Below are 27824 nucleotides of genomic sequence, written 5' to 3' on the forward strand. Positions count from 1 at the left end.
AATAAAAATTAAAACATTTTGGATAAGCAAAAGAAAAAACGACAAGAAGCATATGGCGATGATGTAATTAAGGTGTAGAAAGCAGAGAGATGAGATTGATGACCACCAAATCTTGCTGGGAATTCAACAAAAATGCAGCTCAAAAGAGCTGCCTAAGAGAGCGCCTATTCGAAGAGCTAGAAATGCGCTCTTGTGGGAACTCTTTTCGAAAAAGCTTCGCCAAGCTTTGGACACGCTAAACGCTATTAAGCCAACTTAGCCATGAAGCGACAAGGTAAGAAAAAAAAACAGGTAAAAGAAATACCGAAGCAACGTAACCGAACTTACGGTAAGAAAAGGCAGGTAAGGCCGCCAGGTAAGCTCGGCTCTGCCGCCACGAAAGCCCGGCTCTGCTTTTCGCCTTCGATTTTCAGTCGAGTCGCGAAAGTCGTCGAGTGCGTTTGGTTCGCTGGCTCGTCGGCAGTGCAGCTAAGAAAGAAAAGCAAATCCCAGCCACTAAGAAATATTATCAAAAAAGAAAACAAACTGAGAAAGAAGAGAAAGAAGAAGCTGCTGGAAAAGAAGATCGTCATCATCACGAATTTTTGTGCGCGCAGTCTTCGCCGTTATGCAATTGAAGTGCGTTCACAAAATGCCGAGATAGCAACAATTTTGAATTCATTAATTTGCTGGCGAATTAGAAATTTCTGTCGCGCGAGTTTAAAAGACGCATAAATACTCGTGTCCAAATTAAATATTACAATTTATGGCAAACTCGTTTCCACACAAAACAGCAGCAACGAAAAAGTGAAATTAATAAAGTGAAAAGCAAACGGCAATTGTAGCAAAAAGGCAATTACAAAATCAATATAAATAATAATAGAAAATCATTGTTGCAGCATTGAAGGAAAATACGTATACGTATAAAGAAATAAACAACAGTTAGGGGCAAGCACTTTTCCTCGTCGTCGCTCTGCGAATACGTAATCATTGGGAAAATATCAGCAATTTTGCAACAGTTTCGACACAACAACAACAACAATAACAGCAGCAGCAGCAACACCAGCGACTGCAGCAAAAAAAAAACAAAAGTAATTGAGCAGAAAGGTGAGTTCGCAGAGACCAAGAGACACGCATGCAAAGCAGGAAAAAAGCACGAAAAAAGCAGGGAAAAACGAAGTGAAACCCTAGCCCTTGCACCTGTTGCCTTCCTGGAGGAAAACCCAGTGCCCAGCATCTTCCGTTCATAATTGCCCGCTTTTTCTCCAACTGTATGGCTGGACTTCCTGCTTACGCGCTTTTTATTTTTTGGTCGCTCTGTTTGGTGTTTGCTGTTTGCTACACTTCAGTTTCATTTTCATTTAAATGCGAGCTGAAAACACGGCTTTGGCTCTCAAGGTTGACAACATCTGCGCTTGCCGCTGTGCTTTTCGGCTTCCTCCTCGGATTGCGTATTCACATTTGAATATTATACAATTTGGGCCGTCTCAGTTTCGTAAATAGTTCCTTTTTTGCCATCAATTCAAGCGATTAGTGCTGAATTAGCAGCACAATGTCAAGTTAATTTGGGTTCAGCAACTTTTTCTGGCTCTCAGTCTTCATCTCTCAAACTCTTATTTCTGATACATGTGCACTGAAAAAAACAAGTGGCCTTTATTTTGACGTTTAAATATTTGTGCTTACAACAATGTATATTCATTCTTAAAACCAGATATATATAGATATATTAAATCTATATAAATATACAATATATTAATCTTTGCATTTCTTCTTAAAATTCTTTTTGAGAATTCTGATTTAAGTTATGGCCCGAAATTAACAAAATGCAAAACGTTACCATGTGACCTTTAAAATATTCCATATATTTTTGGCCTTTATAACAAGTATATTGCCGCCTTAAAACCAATAAATAAGAATTGTCAATAATTGTTTCAGCACTCATATATATTTGGCAATAAGTAAGCAATAAATGAAACCTCAAAAAAATGACAATCCATTTAAAATCTTGAAAAGGTCTAGTTTCATGATTTTTTTTCGGTTTGAGAACAATTTTTCTCAGTTCACATATAGCCTTGAATAAAACAGATGGATGAGTTTCAGACTGCCAACACGCCTTCGAAAACAAATGCATTTAATAATGAAACGGAGCGGCCCAAAAAAAAGCTAAAATTAAAATGTGCAGTAGGTGTTGCCATTCCGATTCCGACTGCGATTGCGATTGCGACAATTGCCCCGACACTTGCATATATATATATATATAAATCGTATAGTATAGTGTATATATCCGAGCGAAGAGTGAGTGATGAAGAGCTCGAGAGGCAAAGGAAGGAAGTTGCTGTCGGCATGAGTTGCAGTTTCATTGGGCTTCGGTTACAGACTCGAATCCAACTTCTCAGCCCATCATCTCTGCAGTTTGTGGGCCTGTGGGAGTCAATTAGTAGGCAAAATTTAAATACATTTAGGTAGATGGAGAGGGAGGTGAGGGGGCGGCTGGCATGGCACCCAATTATGCATCCATAAATGTAAACAATCGTTGAAAAGACCCTGTAAAGTGCGGTTCTTCGGCTAAAGATGAAGTAGAAGAAGTAAGTGCTGAAATCCGTCTGGCCAAAAGTTCACCATGGCCAGAATCTGCAGACAATATAACGTGGCCGAATCGGCTAATGGGAAATGTCAGTCAGTCGGCCGACAACGTTGACTTCATTTACATTTTAGCAAAACAACAAATGAGCTTGCACTAAGCCCCGAAAAAAAAGGTCGAGCAATAAATTTGTTTTGTAACTCTACCCTTTTTGGCCGAAAACTAAACCCATTTTCTACTTGGCCAAATTCCAGGAGAATTTGCATTCGACCGCCTAACCGTTCTTTCACTCTCTTTGTGCTTCTGGCCATTTCTTTTCACGCTGTGCGCATATTTCATGAGCTGTCGATGAGCTTGGTTCTATTTGGGTTTATTGAAATGGGCACCGTTCATTAGCGGAAAAATGGGTTAATCTCATTCAGCGGTCTGCCATACAGTTGCGGTCAAAAAAGTGGCACTGATATATTTGTTTTTTTGATTGGCTGTAATTTATCTGATTAATTTATGTGTCTTAGTTGTTAAGGAAATTCCTTATAATAGCGAATGGCAGTGTGTAGATTGTGATAGTAGTAAGTGATATAATCTTATGTCAAAAGTGCCTTAATATCTTTACTTACCCATCTCTAAGATACGTGTCAGAGCTTCCGCACCTTCAAAGATCCTATAAAAAATGCGCTTTTCAAGTGCGTGCAGTCTGTGATTCAGAAGCTAATTAATCCGCAGATGTGGTGGCGCCAACAAAGTGTGAAAGAGACATTAAGTCTGATTGGGAGGCACGTGTTGTTGTTTGTCGGCGATTAGCCAGATTTTGAGATACAAGCAGATAGATAGATACATATATAGATGCTGCGAGATGATGGCCTTTAACGCCTAGCCGCCAGACAAAAGGCATCTTTATTAAAACATTTTTTGGCTCGGCATTGTGGGCCCGGGGTATAAATTGCATTTTAAATACAATTTTTCTGTTTCTGTTGTGGGCAGAGCTACCAATAGCTGACTCAATCAGCCGAACAAAGAGCTTCAACACAAATATTATGATCTTTCTGATTGTTACACGTAAACTTCCGCTCCCGGCTCCACGATCATCATCATCATTATCATTATGATCCGCTGCTATGCGAACTGAGAAAGTGAAAACTTGGACGATTTTTTGATTGCAAGCATTTGATAAGCAGTAAACGCAGGAAAGAGTGAGAGAAATTTTGTCATCTATTGAGCCAACTAATGATGGCCAACGTAACAGAGGTGCACAGAAAAAAATACCTAGTTTATTGCATTTCTCTAAAATTTAAAGTTTAATGTCTACTAGAACATGATGTATTTATCAAAATATTATACCATTATTTAAAGTAATGTTTGGAGGAAGCAAGATTTATTTCCCAAATTTTATAGATTTCTTTGGCAATAAAATCTTTTGTTATTAATATTTGTATAATAGTACTAGATACATTTTGAATTGACAAAACTAGCTTATGGAAAATCAAATACCAAAGGTCGAATGATGCTAGTTTCCTATTGCAAGGTGGTTCTTGAAATTTCGTTTGTCTCCTTGGCGGATTTCCGGTTTGAAATTTGAGGTCTTAAGCGCTTTTTCTTGGTGTAAACTTCTCTACCGCTCTCTAAGTATCTATGTATCTTTCTTTCTTTCTGCTAAAAGAAATCGGTTTCAGTTTCGTTTACAGTTTTGGTTTCGGTTTCAAACTCAGTCGGTTGTGGAAAATTTAGTGCAACGGCGCTGTCATAGCTTCGCTTCAAATTGCTTCGTTTACCCGGCTTCCCAGACTCCATCCATCTCTTTCGGCTGGACTGTGTCCGTCTCTTTCGCTCTTCCTGGGAGCGTTTTGGAGCAGTTGAAGCGTGCAGGCGAAAACGAAAGCAGAAGCAGCCGCCAGTTGCAGCTTTTTTTCCAACTTGCTTTTCATTTGCTGAAATTCGTGTTTTTATTTTGTGTTTCTGCTTTTCACTCTAGTTGATTTTGTAGCCTGTTTTTTTTTCGCTCTTTTTGGCCAGCAAATTGTTGCACGGACCTCGCTTTTGGTCAGGGCAACTTGGAACGTAACGCAGAAATGCGGAAAAAATTCGCTTCAATTTAATGAAAGTGTCAACTCGTTTTTCATGGGGCTTTTCGTTAGTCAAAGGCAAAACAAATTTGTGGGATTGGAAATGAGTTTGTTGCAAAAACAGCGGAAAATACAACTTTTTTACTCGGTAAATACTTAGTGTTTTCCATTTTAGTAACTGTTTTAATGTAGTGATGTTTGGAATTATTTATGGAGCTATAAAAATTCGAAAAATGCTGAAATGCATTAAGTAAAACTCGTTTTCACTGATTTTTGAAAACATTTTCTTTAAAACCACATAACAATAATAATAATTTCAGAAAAAAACATTTGAGTTGTATTTAAATGATTAAAATTATAAGTTAATTCTTAATAACTTTTTTGTAGACTTCTACTGCCATTTGAAGATTTATTTACAAATTATGCAAGTTTGTAAAGTGCTAAAAATTTCAGATATATTTTTTTTTTGTGTCTCTATTAATTTTATGAGTTGTTTATCTTTGTTAGCTCGAATCATTTGATTTAATGCCCGAAGACGTTTTGAAAAGGTGTCGGGCAATTTATAAATTTACATTTTGAAAGTGATGCAGCAGCAGCATTCGCTGCATTAGCAACGAAAATTAATCAAAAACCAGCTAAGACATTCGAACATCTTCAAAAATTGAAATGTTAATTTCTTGGGCTTTTTGTATCTATCTATCCATCCCCATCCTCTAGTTCGTTCGTTTGTTTTTTGGGATTCGGATTGCGCAAAGCGCTGACAGTTACATGACTTTGAAAAGTATCTTATGGGTGATGCTCGCACAGATATTCATTTATACAGATATGATTTAACATATTTTGGGGGGCTTAATAACTGCTGGAATGGTGAGCCGAGCGCCAGATGTGCGTGATGGGAAATCCGAATGCTTTTTGCGAAATCGAAATGCACAACCTGTCCGTATCGGTTGGATGTTTAAATATATATTTACTTTTATATTTACCCGTTGCTACTCGTGGAGCCAATCTTACTGTTACTGTTACCGTTCGCCGATGGGGCCATGATGCGCCGCTGATGCGCTCAGGTGTTAAATACCTGGCAGCCAGTTCCGCAATGCGATTCGCTGTTAAATGCTTCGGATTTCGCATTATTAGCTTCCCGATGTGAGCAATTTTGCATAATTTGCACTGCGCACTGCCGCGCATAATGAAAACCTTAACCCCAAACGAGGAACTGAACCATGGCGATTGCTACTGCGAATGGGATTCGGATTCGGATTCGGGTTTGGATTTGAATTTGGACCCCGACTCCACGCCACTTTCACGCTATGCAAATTGAAGCATTTGCAGACAATGCCGACCGCAGACAAGTGTTAGGAAAATATGATCCACTCGCCCACACTAATTTCATTATTTAGTTTGAAGGGCTTTGGTGGTTTTGGTGGGTGGCGAAGGGAAAGTCACAGGAACTCTTCAAAACGAAAGGAAGTTACGTGTTATCACAAAGGTACGGGAAACTGAGTGCATGTAAAATAAATCCCATTCAGTTAAAACCTGCGGAATAAAAATAAACACTTCAAACATATAGTCTTCCAACATGTTCGAGGTGAAATATGTTCAATCTTCACACCTTTCAATTAGAGCCGCGTAAAATAATAAGTGTTAGCCATAAACGTGATACGTTCCAAAGGAATCGATAATATGTCTATATGTCTATAACCTGCAGACATTTCTCATATGGAATTAAACGGATTACCAGACTATGATGAGATCTTCTCAGCACGCCCATTATTTCAACGAAAACACTATCAAATGGCCGATGCGGCTCTTTCTTTTCTCTCCTTTCCACAAGTCAATGACTGCTTAATTTAATTTGGCCACAAATCAATGGCCACATGTATCTTGTTCCCCTGCCTAGTTCTGTTTTTTTTTTTCGTCTTCGGGAACATTTCGCTTGACCCCTGTGAAAGCAATTTCGTTTTGGGGCTCTATTCTGAAGTTTCGGCCAATCAATCATGTGGCTCCCCAGCATTCCTGGCCAGCGTATCTTCTTCGCGGCCGCGAAAGTATCGAATGTTTCGTCGACATCCCATTTTTCGACGCTTCATTAGGTCCAAGGGAACTTTCATGTGGTTTCTGGTTACATAATGATACCATTAGGGGTGCCAAAAATACTTTCTAGCCAAATGCGCGGCCAAAATGTATCTGACCTTAACATTTAGCTGGCCAGCAGCAGAGTTTGGCAAATGAATGTGCAAAAATGATAGCTGGGGAAGCTGGTTTTCAGCCAAGTAGGCACGTCTAATCTTTGCCATCTCGTGACGCACTCGAACAATGCAATCATCTCGGGGGTAAATGAACTGCCAGCTATTTGCACTCTGCCGATGTCTCGCTTACAGTGAAGCACAGCTGCTAACGACCTCTTGACTAGGCACAGTGAGACCCCCACCCCATCCCATTCCACTCCAGCCGTATGCATCCCAGGTGCAATTGCATTAGAATCATTTACATTCACCGATTCAATTAATATGCAACTTGTGTTGTCAGCCAGCGATTGTCATCATCAAAATTCTTTATTGATTGCCTAGAGTCGTGTCTCGTCCCCCTTTCCACTCGTAAAACTACAATAATTCATGACGTTGACTTTCATTCATAAAGTGCGCGATCGTCTGGTAGTTGAATATGCAGTGAATGTAGCCATTAAATTATTCATTGTTTCGGTCCGAGGAAAGTTCTGTAGAAAGTCGAGGAAAAAACGAGTTTTCCGCCTGTCAATCATTGAGCTCGAAAAGCGTCGTTAATATATGGGAATGCATAGAGATTCTCACATAAAATATTATTTTCAGTTCATATGGGCTACCATAGATGATTTTATATGAATCATAAATGTTTATTATTATTTTGTACGTACTGGCGTCTGGCATTCTCTTATCAATTAGTGTTATACCTATTTCAAACCTACATAAGATACACCTACTATATGGTGTGAAACAACGACCTGAAGCATATGGCGTCATCTTTTTAGAATAACAAAGTGTGGGCATCCTCAATGTCAGCTGTTAAAAAGGCTTAAAAAAAGAAGCCACCTTTGTTGTGGGAATTGAAAATACTAATAGAGCCCAGAAATGACAGCCGCATAATGAATAAACTCTTGAGTCGGTAAACAAGCCCAGCTGAAATTTTCGACAGATTTTCCCAAATCAATATTTGCACCCAACTTATTGTATATTTTTCTTTCCATTTCGATTCGCCGGCCAGAGTTATTGAACCCATCATCGGAAATGTGCGGAAAATGCCTGCTTATAATTTAGTATCATTTCGTTGGACAATTGTGAAAGTTCAACAAATTCGAAACTTTAATCAGAGTTCGATTGTGGCTGAACTTGCACTTGGATGATGATGCGGCGGATTGCATCGAATTAAGAAGTAATTGTCAATTGGCATTATTTAAATGATTTCAAATTGCGTTTTTTAACCTTGGCATTTTTTCGTGAAAGTTGCTGCACATTTTTGCGTGTGCGAAGGAAAAATTTATTATTTTCGAGCGAAAAGTGAATGCTGATGGCTGAATAGTTGCCAGCCAGCCAAATGGACGCACACATTTTCCCAATTCCTGAGCTTTAAGATTCGTAACTGTAAAAGATCAGGGAAATCAGCAAAGTCAACACGCACACACAGTCGTCAGATGAAAAAAAAAATAAATAATGCTGAAAAAAGTCGAAGAAAAAATCCAAGGCTCTGATGACTTTATTTTATGGCATCAAGTGGCATCCACAGTTGTTCTGTTTACAAAAGTCCAGTAAGGAAAACAGGCCATCCGCTGCACCGCCGCTGCGATGGTGCAGGATACTCGAGCACCACTTGGCCACCACTCAGATCCACTCCACTCGACTCGACTCCAGTCCACTCCGCCAGCTGCAGCCTGTGGGCCGTTAATTGTCCGTCATATCGCATAAAGAAAAAGAAACTTTCTTGATCTGTCAGCGTTATTTGGCCAGAATTGTTCCGAGAACACAGGCAGATGCCGTTTAAGTGTTTTAATTTGACGTGCCCCATAAAGAATGCGGTGAAATTCGCGGTGCTTTTTGCCGTTTTTTCATCGCATTTTCATAATTGGATAAAAGCATTCTCGTGTAATGAGTGGGATAATATTAAAAAATAATTAATTAAATGATTTGAATATACAACTGACATATTTTTCAGTATATACAATAGGACATTCCCAATTTTCGACAAATAAAGTTTGTTTAAATATATGGAGAGATATTTCCCATTTTAAATCATAGTTTAAAACTTCTAATAAATCAACCACTTTTGGAAATCAATGTCTTTATGTTTGAATATAAAAATAGTGTTTATTTTTAGAAAGTAAATGCATGTTACGTACATGGCAGCATGTTGCATGTTAAACCCTCACTTTATTTTCATATACTATACTAACTTTTTGTTGTTGTGCCTCTACTCTATATATTTTTACCTCATCCTCGGTTTTTTTGTTCAATTGGTAGTTCTTAAACCGAAAAGTAGACAGGTATATCCGTGAGGATCATCCAGTAAATCTCCGCGCCCATAAATGACACTCAGAATGCAATTCACGTAATTACCGGAGACGAGAGTCAAACTAGAACACGTATGTTTTTTTAGAACGTGCCCGGCCTGAGGAACTTTTTGTTAGCCACTCTATGGAACATACATACATATGTTCTATATAGCCGTATGGTGATTTCTGATTTCTGGGCTCGTTTTTGTGTCGCAGACAGTGGCCCTTTGTTGGCCATAAACAACAATGCATGTGTGTGCACAAAGGAAAATGCAGCTCAATAAAGCGGCAACAAATGGCACTGAGACACCACCACCGAGAAAGAGAGACTTGTACAACTTAACGGCTTTTGTTGCATAAATCGGGCTGCAACAGCGGCAACATTTGTTATGCGATTGCGATCTATAGCTAAGCTGGCGCAAAAAATGGCGTCGATCGTTGACAATATCGGCGGCACAGTGGGTATTGCGCAAAAGTCGATGAATATTTATGGCCAGCCCTTGCAGCATCCGAACTGTCGTATCGTCGATCACTCAATCTCTGGGTTTCTGCAAAAAGAAAGCCAACAAATACAGCGCACACACATCACAATTATAGACACTAATAACAAAGACGGCTAAATATATATGACAACAGGTTAGCGAACCTCGCACATTTGCATGTGCGACAGAGACGGGGAGTGTTGCGAAGAAAGGGACGGCACTTTCTTGCCGCTACACGCTTCGAAACCCCGAAGCCCCAAGCCCCCATAGATGTTTATTATGCAATCAACGTTTTTCATCAACTTGACAGACTGAGCCGTGAAAAAACAAAAGACTTCAATAGAAATACTCTAACAGCTGCTGGTCAAATAGAAGATGAATATGTCCACTTTTATTATTCACAGTGTAATATTTGATTTAGACTTCTCTAAATGTGAATTTAAAGCGTTTATATAATTAAACTTAAATTTAATGTAATAAAAGAACAATCCTTAAGGTAAATTTTTTACATACCCTACAATTAATCAAAGTTTGGTTTGTCTAGATGGAAAGATAAAAAATGCATTTAATTGAAGTGTTCTTTTCATATCTTTAAGTATTGTACTTTAAACATTTTTGATTACCACACAGAGCAGTTTGGTAAGGGTATTACTCATTTTACCAACAAGTTGTTATTTGCCACTTAGCTCACAGGTGATTTCGTCTTTATTTACCTTTATTGTGCCGTTGTCAACGTGCCCGGGATGGTATCTCACCCGCACCGTCTGATTCACAAGCCGAATCGCAGTTGGGATCTCAATTCCGAATCTGCTATGCGTAGCTCGCACAACATGATCGTCATAACAAGGCATTTCAATAAAAATTGCATGTTTTACACATAAATTCTTGGACTCAAAGGGAACATTAAGTTTATGCCATAGAAACGGAGAAAAGGCTCAAAAATACAGGAAGGCAAATTGCATTGGTATATGGAGTATATTAGCTTGGGCCTCTCTGCATGCGGGATGACTTGTAAAAAGGGAGTCCAGGTCATAAACAATAAGTGTGTTTCGGTTCCAGGTGCGTTGAACTCCATCCGAGGGATGCCAAAATTCTGTTTGCTTAGCGGTTCGAAGAGAGTAAAACATTTGTTGGGGCTTCTTTTTGGGATTTTTCGCGGGGCCTGTCAGCGTAAAATGAGGAAATTTTGATGTGTTTGCTGTTTTTGGATACCGTTATGCGACGGCCTACCTTCAGATCGCACCGCCCATATTATGAATTTGGTTTACAACTCGAGTATTCACACAACCCTTTACGACTTGATCTCACTCTTTGCAGAGGACAGAGACCCCAGAAATCACACAAAATGGTGTCGCGTCGAAAAATTCTATCACGTTCCCGCGACGATCTTAATCTCGACCAGACGTTCACCCAGCAGGAGGAGGAGGAGGATATCTGGTTCCAGAAGGATAAACTATACAAGGTGAGTTGTTCGTACTTCAAATAATGGATTTGGTGTCACTAGATGTATCTTAACTTTCAACTATTTTAAATTTAAGTTAAAAGCAATAATAATTTCTGAGTTTATATTAAAGCAAATTAAGGTATTAAGTAAGATCCCACTCATCCCTTATTTTAGAATTTGTATATTTTTGATAACATTTTTATCTGAGAAACCAAACCACATTTGCATTTTTCCACCTTTTCCCCTTAAATTCCAGTCAATATAACTGCATTTTGGTTAACTTACATTGGCAACTTTGGTATAATTGGCAAATTACCTTATAGAGATTTCCGCGATATCGTCGAAAAAGCGATGCTAAATGTTGGCTGATCCGTAGAGAACTGAGAACTGGCCCTGGCCCATCGGCCATCGTGGAGTGACTTCCGCTTGGCTTGGACAGGCGGCTTCTATGATTTGTGGCTATTTTCCTGTCGCTCATTCTCAACACGTGCGCTAAACGCGGAGTCGAGTCCACCGCATTGGGGTCACCATGAGACGCACTAACGCCGAGGCTTTGGTTTAAGCTTTTTTTGTTTTTGTTTTTTTTTTTTGTGTGTTTTCCGTTTTATTTCATTGTTTTTGGCTAGGGTTTCTGGTGTTTGTTGTTTGTTGTATTGACCAATTGCATTAATTACCGTTAGGCCATCGCATTGCGTTGTGCATTTTTAATTTGCCTACGGGCCGCCAAGGCAGTAAGTCAGCTGAGTGTGGCCAAAAGCGTAAGGCAAATGCCCAACGGCATTAAGCGGCAGCAGCACTATGGCTATAAAAACGCCATAGGTAACCCTAATATTTGGACAAGCCCAGCACGAGCTCAGCGATCGGTATTCATTCGCCCATCTTCGATTACGCTATGTTATTTTTTGGGTCCGTTTCTCTTTGCAACATGTGTGTGTGTGTATAAGCGGGTTGTTTATGTGTGGGAATCCCATTGACGAAGCTGCTAACTGGTAACTAACAGCCAAAAGCCAACCCTTTTGGCTTTTATCAAGGAGTGTTGGTGGTGGGCCACACAGTATAGGCCTTGGGTGTGTGGGTCTTTTATGGCTCCACGATCGTATATAATGCAAGTCAGCTGCGTTTAAGCTCCATAAACTGAGGTTTTAGTGTAACCTTTTGAACTCTTTCGAGAGCTTTGGATACTTGGGTACGGCTAGGTAATTGTTTTTCAAGCCAAAAGAAGTTAGAGAAGTGATTAAAATGGGTAAAACGTTTTGGAAAAACTTGAAAAAACCAACCTAAAGAAGATTGCACAGTTGAAAATTTGAAATTGAATCTATAACTTGCTTACAACTAATTTTATGTACCTTATTAATATTTAAAAATTAAGTAAGTATGGTTATCAGAACTTTAACTCCTCTTAGCTATATTTCTTTGGCCCCCTTTCCCGCAAATTGCGTACGTCTATTGACTTTTTTGGTTCACCCTAGGCAGGCGGTGCTGCCCACACACTCAACTGGGTTAACTGCAATTCATTCGGCAGCAACACCCAGGGAAAAAACCATCAAAAGGCTGGCCATTAAATCGATGCTTTATTTCTAATGGCGTTTTGCATAAATTTCGTTTCCAACAGCGATTCAGCGGAATTACGGGGAGCCAAAGGCCTCGCCCAAAGTGAAAAGCGTGCGGCAGTTTCTGGATTTCAGTTTGGTCGCATTTGTCTTTTTCCGTCTATGGTTATGTTGCAATTAGCGTGAGCGTGGCATCTATATAATTCCGTTTAGTCTGGCCCCACACAAAGGCGTCGACAAAAACAGAAACTGTATTTCCCATGGTGGAAACGGTCGCAAATGATGTCTGAATCTGAGTTTTCCTTTTGTTGTTGAGGGTTGTTAGTTGTTAGCCCTTTGATTCGACTTGTGTCTGACTGCTGGCTCCTCGGGGCGCTTATTGAGCAATTTCGGTTGCTCTGGCTGCCGCTGTGCTATTTTCAATATTGTTTACAAATTTATTATCTGGGAACGGAGCGACAGAAATTGACTTGCAAACAAAAGACTTAGGCAACGAACTTGCATGCATTCAACCAGAATTCTAGCGTAAGAAAACGAAACCAAACACATAGCCATCAACTACATCGACTTTCCGCCGTCGTTTTTCGTGAAAATGAAAGTTTTTCTCGTTGGTCTGCAGAGTTTTCGCTTTTTCCACTTCCATGCGCAGGCTGTTTTGTTCATTTCTTTTTTTTCTTGTCTGTAAGCATTTTCTTTGTTTTCCTTTTCCTCGGGATTTGTTGTCTGGCGACGGCTGTTTTGGCACCCGTTCACCTGGTTTCGGTCTCGCTTTTGGCCTGGGCCGAGCAACAGGATTTGGCGTTGGCGCAAAATAACCGAAATAAGCAGGAAAAACCACTAAAACGAGACAACAGACATAACACACACACACACATACATCGTGTGGGCTGGCTTTTAAGCCCAAAAATTATACGACATATTCAATGGAAACTTTTGTGGCTGCCACTTCATCAACGTCGCAGGATCAATTGAATTTCCTGCTCGTTGCTTGATTGATTTACCTCATGGCGAAAGAGCTGCTCTGGTCCATTATTATCATATGTCAGCCTAAAATTTGCATAGATTATATATCTGCAAAATGTATTTGCCAGCTGATCCCACTTGGCATTAGGCGAACAAATTGAAAATGAACATATCAATGAACTTTGTTCGCAACTGCTGCTGCAACCTGTCACAAGATGAATTTATCAAGACCGTAATAATTTGCGGTGATTGTATCTATTGACCTGGCAGACACAAAGAGTTTTACCGATGCCGCCGCCGCCGCCGGATCCCAAATAAAAATCATTTTATTAAATGTCAACTCTGAGCGTTGCGAGCATCTGTTGCTCAGTTTCCTCGGGAAGTCGTGACTGCAAAAGTTCAACAACATTTTACACGAAAAAGTGCAGCCAGCACCGGAGATTCTCCGACGTCTCATCTTCGGTGGTGCACCGTGCACGTGTTGCAAGCCAGACTTAATCCATTGGGGCTCCATTACGGATCTTGCAACAGAATAATAGACTTTAATTGCGCCCACAAAAATGTGGTTTTTCGCCTGACGTCACCCGAAAATTCGTATATCTCATGTTTCTGATTTAATGTTGTTCGTATGCTAATCGAAACTCGTTTCGAAACTCGTTCGAACTAATTCCACATGCACAAATCAGATTACGTATACGCCAGGGAGAACACGCGCTCATGGTGTGGCACTTCTGCTGCGGCAGCTTCTGTTGCAAGCTGCAAACTGGGACTTGGGGACTAATTAAAAGTCAGTCAAGAAGCCCAAAAACCAGCACTCGATGAACTTCGGCATTTTGAGGTCGTCTCTCTGCACGGCCTAGAAATATGAGAAACAACTACAGGTTGTAACCAGTTTCGTCGACACTCGAGCGACTCGAGCCTACAAGATTCTTCTGCCGCGGCCGTTGGAAACCTGAAGTGAATCTGCCCAAAGAATCCAACGGAATGAAATCAAAAGTGCTTCCAACTCCCAGACTCTCGATTTCGAGTCCGACGAGTGCGCAAACGCAAAGCATCTGAAAAGGTTAACAAGTTTCACTACATGATTTATTTGCATTTTTAATGTGTGTGCCCGCTGAATGAGCTGAGTAGTGAGCTTGCCTAGACGAGTTTTGGCCAAAATGCTCGTCCGTCCGTCCGTCGGTCCGTCCGTCTGTAGAATTGTGGCCAAAAGCCAGACGAGCCAACCAACATTTGATGTTTGCTGGTTGCCCACAATTTTTGTTGTTCATATTTTTCATATTTCACTTTTATTATAACCCAAAAAAGTGGCTCAAATTGTGGGCATGTTGGTTACTGGGCTAATGGCTTTGTTTATGACGTTCTTTGTTCGGGTTAATTGAGTAAGCCAGGTACGGCGGGAAAACATACCAGCTGTTGTGTTTTTGGCGTTTTTATTGTTGCTGCATGCATATGAGAATAAAATGGGCGGGGGTCATAAATGGAAACCATGAAAAACTAGCACATCTAAAGTTTCAATGCTCATGCTATAGTTTAAAGGCATATTACAACCAAATAAACACGATTATAACATTATTAAGAGTGCCAGTTTAAAGTGAATTTGGAATTTAGTTGTGCATTTATGAAAACTTATAAGTGTTGTTCTAAATTGACGTGTATTCGTGAGGCGCTGATCTAGTTTACAGCCACCTGCTCACGATGAATCGGATAATAGCCCTGGAATCCAGATCCAATGTGGAGTATGTTTTAGACTAGTCCACTTTATGTGCAAGCCTGTTTTTTAAATATAAGACAGAAATGTAAAATATTTCCCGAGTGCACTTGGGCATGACGCAAGACGAGAGCAGAGCAGTGCAGGCCCCACAGACAGAGCTGCAATCAACAGCCTTGCAGCACTTCAAATATCCATGCATATAAGTATATTGTTGGATATAAAAAAGACTTCAAGCCGAGCAACACAAATGCAGCAGCAGCCAAACCAAAGGCAACACCACCGACAGCAACGATATTGTTGTCTATAATTTTAAATGTCTCACTGCAACGCGAATCGAGCCGAAAAGCCCCTTAAAACCCCCTGTAAAACCCCCTGAAAACCCCTTTTTTTTCTGTCTGGCTGTGTTCGTGTCAGCATTTGCTCCGATTTGATTTTAACTTTTATTTAACAAACTGCAAAACAACACAAACGCAAACACAGACTGACGCTTGTAATGGCAGCCAGGCAGCAAAAAGGCAACACAAATAAGTAAAAGTAAAGTGAGTGAATAAAACAAAAAAAAAAAACTTAAAACGCAAGCGCCCAACAAGGCCGTTCACTTTGGCACAAACACTCAAACACGATGGAAAGTGAAAATTGCTAGCATTAGCTGCAGTCACTATGTTTTCCAGATTCCCCGAAAACAAGTTTCGAATCTTTTAGGATCAAATCGATTGATTTTTCGTAGTTCGTTTTTGTTTTGTGCTGGCTTTGTAATGGGTTTTGAAAGGATCGTTAAGTTTGTTAGCCAACTAAAACGATACGATCAGGGTTCCTTATTACTCCAATTAAAAACACACGCTCTCAATAATTGGTGCAGTTTTTGGCTGCTAATAAAATGGAGTGTTTGGAAACTTTCAAACATATAACATAAAAGCGTTGCAATAAAACAAAACGTTATGCCACCTATTTATATTGTGGAAATTAGGCTGTGCTCTCATAATATTTTGCTTTATTTTTTTTGGGTACAATATTTCAAAAGTGAGCTTTAGATAAAATAACTTCTTCTTTGCAAGATAAGCTAAGATATCGATTTATGTCATTCTTTTATTATAAAATGTTTCTTTTTAAAATTGAACAACTTAATTTGTATTGAGTAACAACAACACACTCCCCTTTGGTTTGCCTTTCAGGAGCACATTCAGGAAGTGCTGGACAAATGGACCCAAATCGACGACGAGATCTGGGCCAAAGTGATCGTCTTCGAGCGGAATCGTCGCGTGGCCAAAGCGTACGCACGCGCCCCAGTGCTGACCATTAATGGATCCGACGATGGCTTCGACGGCATGCGGTGAGTAGCAGTTGGCCCAGTCCTCCAGCCCTCCAGCCCTCCAGCCCTCCATCCCTTGACCAGCCATAATTATCGGTCATTGCAAAGCGAAGGCGAGGCGAACAAACAGAGGGTACGAGGCAAAAAAAAGCCCAGCAAAACACATTAAACATGGGCAAACAATGCCTTTGAACTTTGCTAAAACAAAACAAAATGAGACACACACATAAATATTAATGTCAGTTGGTGTTGCTTGAGCACTAGCAAAATCATATGCCCTTGACCCACTGGCAAAGAAAATACCCAGCAGGAGCTGCTCGTCTTTCTCTCTGGCAAATTGAAGACACGAAGGGGTAGCATCACTTTGATAAACATTTTGCTACAGAAAGTTAACTCAGCGTTTTGGAATATTCAATTAAGTTGTAGTAGAGATTCCTAGAATTGATATGCTCATTATTGATTAATTGTTATAAAGTTTACAATGAATGAACATATAAAGTGGTGTTGAGTTGAGAGCCTCGCCGATTCTTGCACAAGATATCCATCTCGGAAACTCATCCAAAACGTGCTAGTAATTGAATTTTCAGTAATTCCCATGACAAGTGTATCGCCAACTTCGATGCGAATGGCTGTGTGGCCTTCAGTTGGCCATCTTGCTGGCTTTTTGCTGTAATAATAAATGCCTGCTGATGTGCTCTCGAAGGGGCATTGAATGAAACGCCCATCAAATTGATGGGCATGCCATTAAAATTTAATTCCACCGATGAACTTCACTACGCAGAAGATGTAAGTGGAGGAGAACCTTCGCTGGGCAGGGGCAGGGGCAGGGGCATTGCAAAACGGTGACCTTAGTGGAAACAATTTCTAGCATGTGAAAAGCTTGCTGGTGGGCTGACTGAATAAAAAAACAAGAACCGAAAAGCGAGTGAAAATGCTTTAATAATTGCGCTTATTTCTATGAAATGAGCGATTTCCGTTTTGCCAAAGCAATTTGAGTCAAGAATTCGGCTTGTCTTATTTCTACTATTTTTTGTTTTTTTTTTGGAGGTCTTCCAAGTGGTTCTTGGTATTTTTGGGTGGCTGCAATTGCAGCAGAGGCCCTAATTAACATATTTCGCCTCAAAAATATTGCTGTTGCGTGCCAGAAATTGGCAAATGCCAAATGCTTTACGCTCAATTGCCGTGGCAATTTGCTTCAGTCGAAATGTCAAGAAGTTTTCAAAACCTAGCATACTCGTACATACTCGTAAAAAGTTTCAATTCAATGGATCTATGCATTATGCATAAGGCTAAAAGTAGATGGGCATGGATGTGGCGATTATTCAGTTCAAATATTGAAAAGAGTTGGCCAAAAAAGGGCATCAAGTGCAGGAGGAGATCGTGTGGCGGCAGCGGCGGCATCCTTTGTAAATGGCCACAAATAAAGTTGCTGCCAGCCAAATGTCAACGGCGCAGATACAAGTACAAATAAATTGCCAGCGGGCCGAAGACAATGAAGATCGAGTGGAAAACAAATGAAATTGAAAATAATAACGAAAGTCATTCATTCAATTCGTTTTCATTCGTGACGAGGTCATCACAGATTGGCCATGCAAATTGCTCTTGTCATGGCAAGTCTTTCACTGCAATTTCCCCCCTATCCACCATGAAGATTGCATTTTTTCGTTTTTTGTGACCATTTGACTACTTGTTTATGTCAACTGGGGGTTAAGCAGCACACAGCATCGGATTGGCGGAGTATCGGAAAAACTACGAAGCCAACTTTGCATGCCGAGAGTGTCAAGTTAATCAATTGCCAATTGCCGCCGACTTCAAACATGCACACCACGGCAAAGATAATTTATGGCCATGTTGTTGGGCCATGTTTATGAGTCTGAGTGTGGTCCAAAGACCCTTGTACTTGTCACTGCCATTGTCTCTTTGTCTCTAGCTGCCTGATTTTTGTCTGCTTTTTTTTTCTTCGTACTTTTCGTAGTTTTATCGCCGTCTAGGGCCAGCAGCTTGTTTGTTTAATTAGCCGCTGTCAGCGCTTGTTAGCCACTGCTATCTTTCGGGCTAACCGAATTGCATTTGAATGTGGAAAGGCGAGGAACTTCGGCGCATATGTACGTGCATACTGAATGCCATTTCACACGCAACGCTTTTCATTGGAAATCTGGACGGTATGCAAATATATGGAGCTATGGCCACGATCTCTACGATGATAGGTTTCATGTGCATAACGTATATATGAAGTATAAAGTATGTGTGGCTAAAACAATAACTATTAATTTGATGTAACCCCTGCATTTTTCACTTAAGTTGCGCTATTTAAATTAATTTATTTTATTAGTTAGTTATTTATGCACTGAAGCTGTACTTGCCTTCGAAAATATTCATTTGAGTGCATTGACTTTCAAATGCACAACAAATTTAAATGTTATGTGTATTTTGTGCAGTTATTAGTCACTTAAACATAACATTAAATCGGTTGTTGCAATAATTTCAACTGCAAGCCGTTTAGATGCATTTACAATATTTTAATTTCAAACTTACAGCAAGATCATAAAAATATATGTTCCTCGTTTAGATTTTCATTTATTGCCAGTCAGGGCATTTGGCCATCGGCTTAGATGAGTGTACTACTTCCCATTTTTGTGTGTTGCATGCATAGACAAATTTCCATTTGTGGAGTCAACTGCCAGCTGCTGCATGTAAATTAATTAATTAGACTGACTAGTTGGCAATTGCTGCTTGGTGTTGCCAGTTGTTAGTTGCTAGTTGCAAGTTGCACGTTGCTGGTGTGGGCGCAACACTCAAAATGGGGGACCACACGCACACGGCAGCAGCTGCGATCAATGATCTTTCAACAAGCGCGTTTAATTAATGGCCAATCCTTAAGCACTCATTGTGGTCCGGCAATTACATTATCCGAGCTCCGACTCCGAACTCAATTGAAATGGCGCCAATACACTTTTGGCAGCTTATGACAGTTTGCGAAATATTCCGCTGCGTGGGCGTTGCCAATCGAATTTGCATGTGGCTGGGAACAAATGAAATGGAAATCAAATTATAATATCAAGCTGTGCTCCGATTGCAACACACAATATGGGTATACACGGTATACACTTTAATTTTTTTTTTTTAGCATGTTTCGTGCGGAAAAAACTAAGGCAAGGGGCGCGCCAAGGTTGAGATTTGCGAGAGTTGGCCGACAGACAAAAGACATTTTCAGCCTGTTTTTATTCAGTTTTATTTTTTCCTTCGACGGGCTGCCGCTATTGCTGAGTAACCGCAGTAGTTGCAAAAGCAACACTGTCATTGTTGCTGCCACTGCAGCACACGTGCCACATTTGTCAGGGCAAGAACAATGGTGGCGACGGCCTTCGGCCCAGCAATTTAAGGTGTGACCCCAAAAACTGGAGCGGGAAATGCTCTGGCCGCACAAATGTTGCCTATAATTAGCCATAATCTAATTAACGGCGAATCAAGCCAAACTAGTTCGCCGATCAGATCAGGGTTCGTTTCCTAAGTCTTTCGTTTGGCGACTTTTACTAAAGCACATAAACCGAATACATGGCCGCATATAAAATATTTTTGTACGTATGTACATATGTATATAGCTATAGCTATAGTAAATCGTTGTCTTTGCTATGGTATTTTTAACTGAACCGGTTGGACATTGTTTTTGCCCACTAGCCGCAGGTCAAAAGCTGCTCCCAACCACTGTTCGAAACCAGTTGCCGTTAACTGCAACTTTTTTACGGTTGCACCAATGATGGTGATGGTCTGGTTGTCCGTTCGCTGGCGTTGGCTTCCTCGAAGAAGCCACATAGCTGGTTCGTCCTCGCAAGTGCAGCCTGACCCAGTGCACACGTTTAACTTGAACTCCAAAATCGCAGTGGTTTCCAGTTTTGCAGTTTGGCAGAGCGAGTTGGTCCGGTCGATGGATCGACTCTCGCTTTCAGCTGGGCCTTTCGTATTTCCAGCTCATTTAGGCGTGTCAAGTCAGGTCCAGTCCTGAGACCAGACGACCTTGCAACCAATATACCTACTCACTATATGGTTATCATACATAAGTGCGATAATGCCCCGGCCACATCGAAGTGAATGTCTCCAAGACATGCTCTGAATAGCTATAGCTATACATTATATCAAACTGACAGTGGGTTGGGCTGCTGGTTCTTGAGTTTAGCTCAATAGCCTGGCACAATAGAACTCTGCAGAAGGTCTTTGAAAACCGAATCTAAATATAATCTAAATGTACTTTGTTGTATAAAAGCGAATATTAATGCTTTACTGTTTAAGATGGTATAGACTTTTTGCTGAACATGCCGCTTAGCGAAGTCAACCTGTACTTCTTACACCCTTCTGCTCTCAGCTGTTGCCTTTCAGACTTAATAACATTTCGCTTTTGATGGCTCGAATTTAACGAAGCATTTACCGAACAAAGAACTGCAAATCCGCTTTCGGCAGCTGGCGTTCAACCTTGGGGGCCACACATCGCATTGGGCATACGAGCGCGGCACAGCCCGTCCATGTCGATTTCATTTCATGGAAAACTTTGACACACATTTCAACGGTTTTTACAAGCGTTTAGCCAATAAATCAGCTCCGGGCGGCAGACGTTACGCGCAGAACTGAAGCACATGGCCAAATGCCACAGCGATGCTAACGGCGATTGTGGTTCGTAGTTGCAAGTTGCTGTTGCTACCAGCTGATGTTGCTGCTGTTGTTCTTGTTCTGCCTGCTGATGTTGCGCTTTGCTGCGCTGGCAGCGCTTCATTATCCAAATTAACATAAAGCATAATAGTGACAGAGCGGCGTCAGGTGAAGAATCCCCGGCAGCAGGAGCAGTGCAACCAGTGCCACCATTACCACCACTTCCATTGCAGCAGCGCAGCAGTAGCATCATCTTCAGCTTCAGCTTCATCTTCATCTTCAGACGAAGATTCAAATTCAGCCTCTTGCCGTGGCCTTTTATGCAAACGACAATTACAATTAGCCTGGCTTCATTGTCTTGGCTCTGCGGCTTCCTCTTGCCGCTTCTTGTTAGCATTTCTGCCGACATTTTCGGCGACCTTAGCGCCGAAGGAAAAACCAAAGAAAAAATCATCGAAAACCTAAAAAAAAAAAAAACGAACATTCATCATTTAGTTAAGACCGAGCTGCGGCTTAGCTGGATTTTGTTTGGGCCCAACTACGGAAAGCCAGATTTATTGTAAGCTTTGAAAATAAACCCTATTTTGGAAAATACAAATTACACGGCGCAATCCTAATCACCATTCACTTTGCAACTTTGATTTAAGGGCATTGATTAAGTTGTGGTTAAGTAAGAAATGTTATATATCAGCTTGATAGTTGAAAAATAACACCTATTTATTTATTGTGGTTAAGTAAACCATATTATATATCAGCATGATAGTTTAAAAAAAACACATATTTATACATTAATCTTTTATTAATAAAACTACAAATATAGCATAATTCAGTGCTAAACAAATTCACAAAATTCAGCTGTTAATGACTCAGCTTTTAGACCTTAGACAATTAGGATGAAAATTAAGGCCTTGGCGCCGAAATATGACATGTTTATTTAATAAATTTTGGGCTGCAGCTGCCGCACTCTGCCGCATGTGGCATAAATCACTGTCAGTCTGCATTTGAGCCAGTCGATTGAACAGTTCTTTTGGGCCTGAACGCCAGGCAAAAACGCAAAATCCGTGGCCCAAAACCGAAAGAGCCAGACCCATGGTAAATGTTTTGTCAAACGTTTAGTGCAACAAAATGTGGCACAGGCAGGCACACGGGCCAAGAAACCAAGTAACCTAGTATGTTGTGAGTCACTCGAGGCAGCAACCTCGATTCGATTCCAGAAAGTGAATGGCGCCAAGTGGCAAATCATTTTGGCCACATTTTTGGGCATGCTGGCTTATCGATTTTAAATGCGGCAGCTGATTGATTTGCAATTAATAAAACGCTCATTACGGCTCTTTAACGATTGCACAACATTGTCTACATTAATTTGTTTTGCTTTTTATTACTTTTTTTTTGCAGAATTGGACTGTGCGGCTTCGACAATCCGATGAGGGATCAGAAGACCGACGAGATGAAGCGCGTCATCGGACAGGTAAGTTTCCAATTTATGGCACAATCAAAGCGACAGCGGTTTAATTAGCTTGGACAATAAACCCCAATAAATCGACGAGAAATCTCCATTAGCGGGTAGATGGCGTGAAGATTACGGAATACTTAAAGCTTGTATCTAATGCGAAAAATAAATTAAATTTTCATACGGTTATGGGAGACATTGTTTTAAATAGACACTTTGAGTATTCTTTAATGCATAAAAGAAAGAGTTGTCATTTTTCCGAATCAATGGAATCATCGCTCGTTAAAAGTTAAACCATTTAATTACCGCATCAAATTCACGAACTTAACTGTTTATAGGGTGTTAAAATCAAAATGGATGACGCTGGGAACATCCTCATCCGGCGGTACGCCAAAAGCAATGTCTACGTGAAGAGTACCGCCAGCAGTCCCAACGAGGAGACCTCCATCGGTGCCGAGATCTTAAAGCTGCCCAATCAGGCGCTCGAATCCGAAAAAATAGTCAAGGTGAGTGGGACGGGACTTTGTACGTGGTTGCCATTTATCGCGATCCGCGATCCCACCTCACATCCATTCCAAATGCTAATGAGCGTTGCATTGTTCTCCCCAGCTCTTCGACATGAAGAAGTTCCAGTCGAATGTGAATCGCGAACTGCGACGCGCCTATCCGGATCGCCGCCGCTTGGAGACGCAGTGCCTCTCCTCGGTGGCGTTTGTCAAGTCGGAGAACGACATCTTGGAGTGCCCCATCTGGGTGCTCATCGTCAATGTGGTGGCCATGGATATGTTGAAGAGCAAGCTGCCACCAGGTGGGTTCATCGAAGCCATATCCCATCTATATCCTAAGCATAATATATAATGTTATCCTCTTGATATTCTCTTCCTATTCAGTGCAACGTCCCATTGTGGACATAAAGAACCGCCCGCGCATTCCGATTCCCGACGAGGATCCCTACAGCGTCGCGGGCAATGGAAGTGGTGGCAGCTCCGGCAGCTCTGGCTTCGGCAGTGGCCACCAGGCGCAACTGCATCCGCAGCAACAGCTGGGCAAGCATCTCAATGGCAACGGTGGCGGACATGTGGCCGCCACGAGGGAGCAGCTGCTGCTGCAGACGCAACAACTGGCCCACAAGCGCAGCGAGAAACCGCCAAAACTACCGCCCAGGGATAATATCTACTCGCACGATCTGATTCCAAAGGTAAGAGAACAGCAGTTACATGTGGGTAATTTATATTTTATTAGTACTATTTATATTTAAATACTTTAAAGTTAGAACTGAAAAGAGCGCGGCGCCTTAACGCCATAATGATTCAATATAAAAATTGCAATATTTAAATATATTAAGAAAAGTTGAACGTAGTAAAGCTTAAAGACACTTTAATGTGCCTGATTTCTTAATATTTATGTCTGCTAGTTCGTTTTAAAGAGTGATAATAATTTCAAATCGTTTCAAAAGTAATTCCTTTGTGAAAACAGTATTCAATGCAAAATGAACATATATGTATGTATGTACATTGGTGCGATCGTGGAGCACGTAATATACACTTTTTATGGCATACTTAGAAGCAACCGAAGTGTGGGAGATTGCCCAAGTGCAGTTCATTTGCTGGCAAAGTGTCGGAACAAATTTGGAAGCGCCAAAACACGAGTAATAAAAGCCACGCCGGCGCAGGAGAAGAAGTGTGGCAACCTGTCGACTCGCTGGGTTGAGTTACTTTTGGTGGCTAGTTAGTTAGTTTGGGTGCCCATGCTTGGTCATATGCGCAATGCGGCCACTTGCAAAATGGAAAATGGGTCTCCCTCATGGAACTCCATGGCTGCATGGCTGCTTGGCTGCATAGCTGCATGGTCTCCATTGCTGGCGATGATTTCGCCGTTGGGCCTCACTGAGCAATTGGCATTGCATTGCACTCAATAATATTCGAATTTCAGCAGCAGCGACTGGCCGCAAATAACTGCAAACGAATCGCGTGTAATTAATATGCGCGGAATGCCGCCGGATTGCTTTGCAGCTCGATTGCCAATTGGGCCCAACGACCGATTCAGTGCCTCTTGGAGTGGAGCACTGGTGGTCCGTTGTGCCGAACTGGTGGGCACACCTTGCGCAACTGTGAATGGAAAATTATGATCGGAGATACCATCACCTGGTCACTTTCCTTCTAATTTCACGCCACACATTTCTATCTTTCAGCCGGACTACGATGACATCGACTTGGAGACCCGTATCAAACTGTCTCGCGGTAAATCGGACAAGGGCAAAGATAATAAGAAATATGGTAAGATCGAGATCCCTCCTTTCTGTCCTTTCCAATAGGAAATTCCTTTAAGCAAGAACTTCCTTAGTATGAACAGGCTACTAAATTAAAAAAAAATAAACCATTATAACTAAACTTATCTTTGTACAGATGATCCCTACTACTGCGGCCTGCGGGCCCGAGTTCCGAACTTTGTAAAGTCCGGCAAGCCGATACCCGCCCAGGTGTCCAAGGATCAGCGGGATGGCAATGGGAACAACATCGGGAACGGCGGCATCAGCACGCTCAGCCAGAAGAAAACGTCCATGATCCACAACCATTTGGGCGGCATGCATCCGCACCACATTCAACAGCAGCAGCAACTGATGGCCGCGGCGGCGGCTGCGCATGCGGCACAGCACCACCATGCGGGCCACCAGCGGGAGCAGCAGCAGCAGCACCACCAGATTTGGCAGACTCGCAGCTATGAGAGCGGCATAGGTATTTATAAACAGGGTGGGCCCAACGCCGCCCACCAATCACACAAATCGCACGCACTGCAGATGCAAATGCATCAGCAACTGCAAATGCAAATGCAACAGCAACAACAACAACCACAGTCACTGCCAACGGAACTAACAGCAACCACTGCAACAGCAACCACCAAGACACAAAGCACAGCTAACCAAGCACGTAGCCACCAGCCACATCCGCATCTGCATCCGCACTCGAATCCGCACGCACATCCGCACCACAGACTCCACCGGCATGTCCACGTTCGCTGCGAGCGGCACGCCCACTTGCAGCAGCAACACTCTGCACCGCTGCAATCAGTGCAGCACCAGCCGCAACAGCAGCAACATGTGCAGCAGCAACAACCGTACTACGACAACTTGGAGGACTCTGTGGCTCGCCGGGTGACACGGCGACACTCCACCCGTCGTTCTGAAGAGAGCTCCGCCTGCAATTGCGTGAGCTGCTATGCGCTGGCTCCACTCTGTGGTGCAGTTCCTCCGCCACGTCCGCAAAGGAGCCTGAGTCAGCAGCAGCTGAGGCGTCACCAGCGGCTAAGTGGAAGCCTGGTGGAGCAGGAGGTCCGGCCGGCGGTGGTCAAGTGGTGCAGCGAGAGCGATGTCTCGGTGCTGGAGCTGGAACCTACGGAACCCACAAACGAACGGTACGACGACTGCTACGACTACGACGACTTCGACATGGCATTCGACCTGGACGATGACCTGGGCTTGACCGAGAACATACCGCGCCGCAAGGGCACCGAAACCGTTGACATGTACATGGATCGCTCCCATCTCCGCCAGCTGCAGGCGCCGGCAGTGCTGCGCACCAAGTCGCAGTCCACCGAGAGCTTCTTTGAGCAGCCCAACGAGGAGGGCTCACTGTACATGTACGGCGGCAGGAAGCGGATTGCGGTGAAGGCGCCGTCGGCGACCAATATCTATGACCGCGTGCGCGGCACCATCGACTACTCGGACAGGGGACGCAGTGCGGCAGGAGCGAAAAGGGGCCAGTGCCACAAGAAGCCACAGCTGCCAGCGCCCAGTTGGCGGGGCGGCAAGCGACAGGAGCAGGCTCAAAACGCTGACAAAAGACAAAGATATGACAATGCCACCAATGGCAACAGCCATGGCAACGGCAACAACAGCAGCAACAACCAGCACAAAAGACAGCTAACGAACGCCAAGCAAGACAATGAGGACATGTTGAAAAGCAAAAATTATTTCAATAGTAAAAACAAAAGTATAGCAGCGGCAGCCGCAAATGCAGCAGCAGCAGCATCAGCAGCAACAACAGCAGCAGCGAAAGCGACAGCAGTATCAGCCAACATTGCAGCAACATCTGGAGGCGGTGGAGCTGAGCCGGGAGCGGGAGCGAGCGCAACAGGAGTGGCTGGGGGAAAGGCCCGAGGAGGCGGTGGGCCAACGATGGCCCCACCACTGGCCACCAGTCTAGCCGCAAACAATGCAACTGCGGTTAGTAAGGCACCTTCTGCTCCTCCGCCGACGGCCAGCAGAACCGGACGCAGTGCCAGCCGCCTTGACATCAGCGACATGGAGTCCATTTATGGCTACCTAAAGCCCCGCAAGCCCCGCAGCCTTAGCCTGAAGAAAATCCAAATACTCGACTACTAAACGGACACGTGAATTTCTATGGGGTTGCTCTAAATCGAAACGAGGTTATATGGCCCAGACATCGATATTAGTTATTGTTTTTTGTTGCCCTATCCCCTTGGATCGGATGATGGGTGGCTGTACATACATACATACTATATTATACCCACAAACGCATCTCGGTTACCTCCTTGCCCGGTGAACAGAACCACTAAACTGTACGATACTTTTACTAACACAGCACCTTGGACTCCTCTAGCCTGGACAGTCACGAAACGCAAATGTACATACACCAAGTGAGAGTGGGTTACTGATTTTAGAGGTAGTCCAAAGTCCAACGAGTGGGTTGTAATCTGTGGAAGAATGCCCTTACATTACATTATATCCCAAAAAAGAGATAATGCAATTAAACAGATAATACCTTCACCAGATTACAACCAAGTACCCGCTTGGGTCTACCAATTGAATCCACCCACCCCAGCACACATCATTATCCTGACAATTGTACCCGCACCCGATTTGTAACCACCGATTTCTGTGCTTCTTGTAGATTCGGAGCTTGTTGAATCACCCTACAATCACATCTACGGACGCCATTTACCGCTGCCAACGCGCGGCTACGTGCCCACGCCACGCATGTTCATCGGGGAATGGGACTGAGCGTAGTTCACACCGCACCTGGGCGGGATTTTAGCCGGATTTTGAGCGGCCAAGGCACAAAACACACCACAACACTTGCACATCCCGGCGTGAGAGGGAACGACGCCTACAG

The 27824-nt window shown here is 42.5% G+C and overlaps 1 protein-coding gene across 2 annotated transcripts; it reads left to right on the forward strand.

The window, feature by feature from the left end:
- The first annotated feature begins 334 nt into the window (after nt 1-334).
- LOC6734064 lies at nt 335-27757 on the forward strand. Of its 2 annotated transcripts, none has more exons than XM_016167855.3 (10): nt 335-1086; nt 10939-11083; nt 16465-16622; nt 22638-22710; nt 23031-23198; nt 23302-23500; nt 23583-23890; nt 24884-24968; nt 25098-27117; nt 27603-27757. In XM_016167855.3, exons 2-9 carry the CDS (start codon nt 10967-10969, stop codon nt 27071-27073), a joined length of 3084 nt encoding a protein of 1027 aa, XP_016027067.1. In that variant the 5' UTR covers nt 335-1086; nt 10939-10966; the 3' UTR covers nt 27074-27117; nt 27603-27757. The 2 variants fall into 2 exon arrangements, with proteins under 2 accessions (XP_016027067.1, XP_016027066.1); XM_016167854.3 differs by having other exon boundaries at nt 381-1086; nt 25098-25427.
- Nucleotides 27758-27824: the final 67 nt, after the last annotated feature.

This window comes from Drosophila simulans, chromosome 2R, assembly GCF_016746395.2.
Source record: "Drosophila simulans strain w501 chromosome 2R, Prin_Dsim_3.1, whole genome shotgun sequence".
In the NCBI taxonomy this organism is placed as follows: Eukaryota; Metazoa; Arthropoda; class Insecta; order Diptera; family Drosophilidae; genus Drosophila; species Drosophila simulans.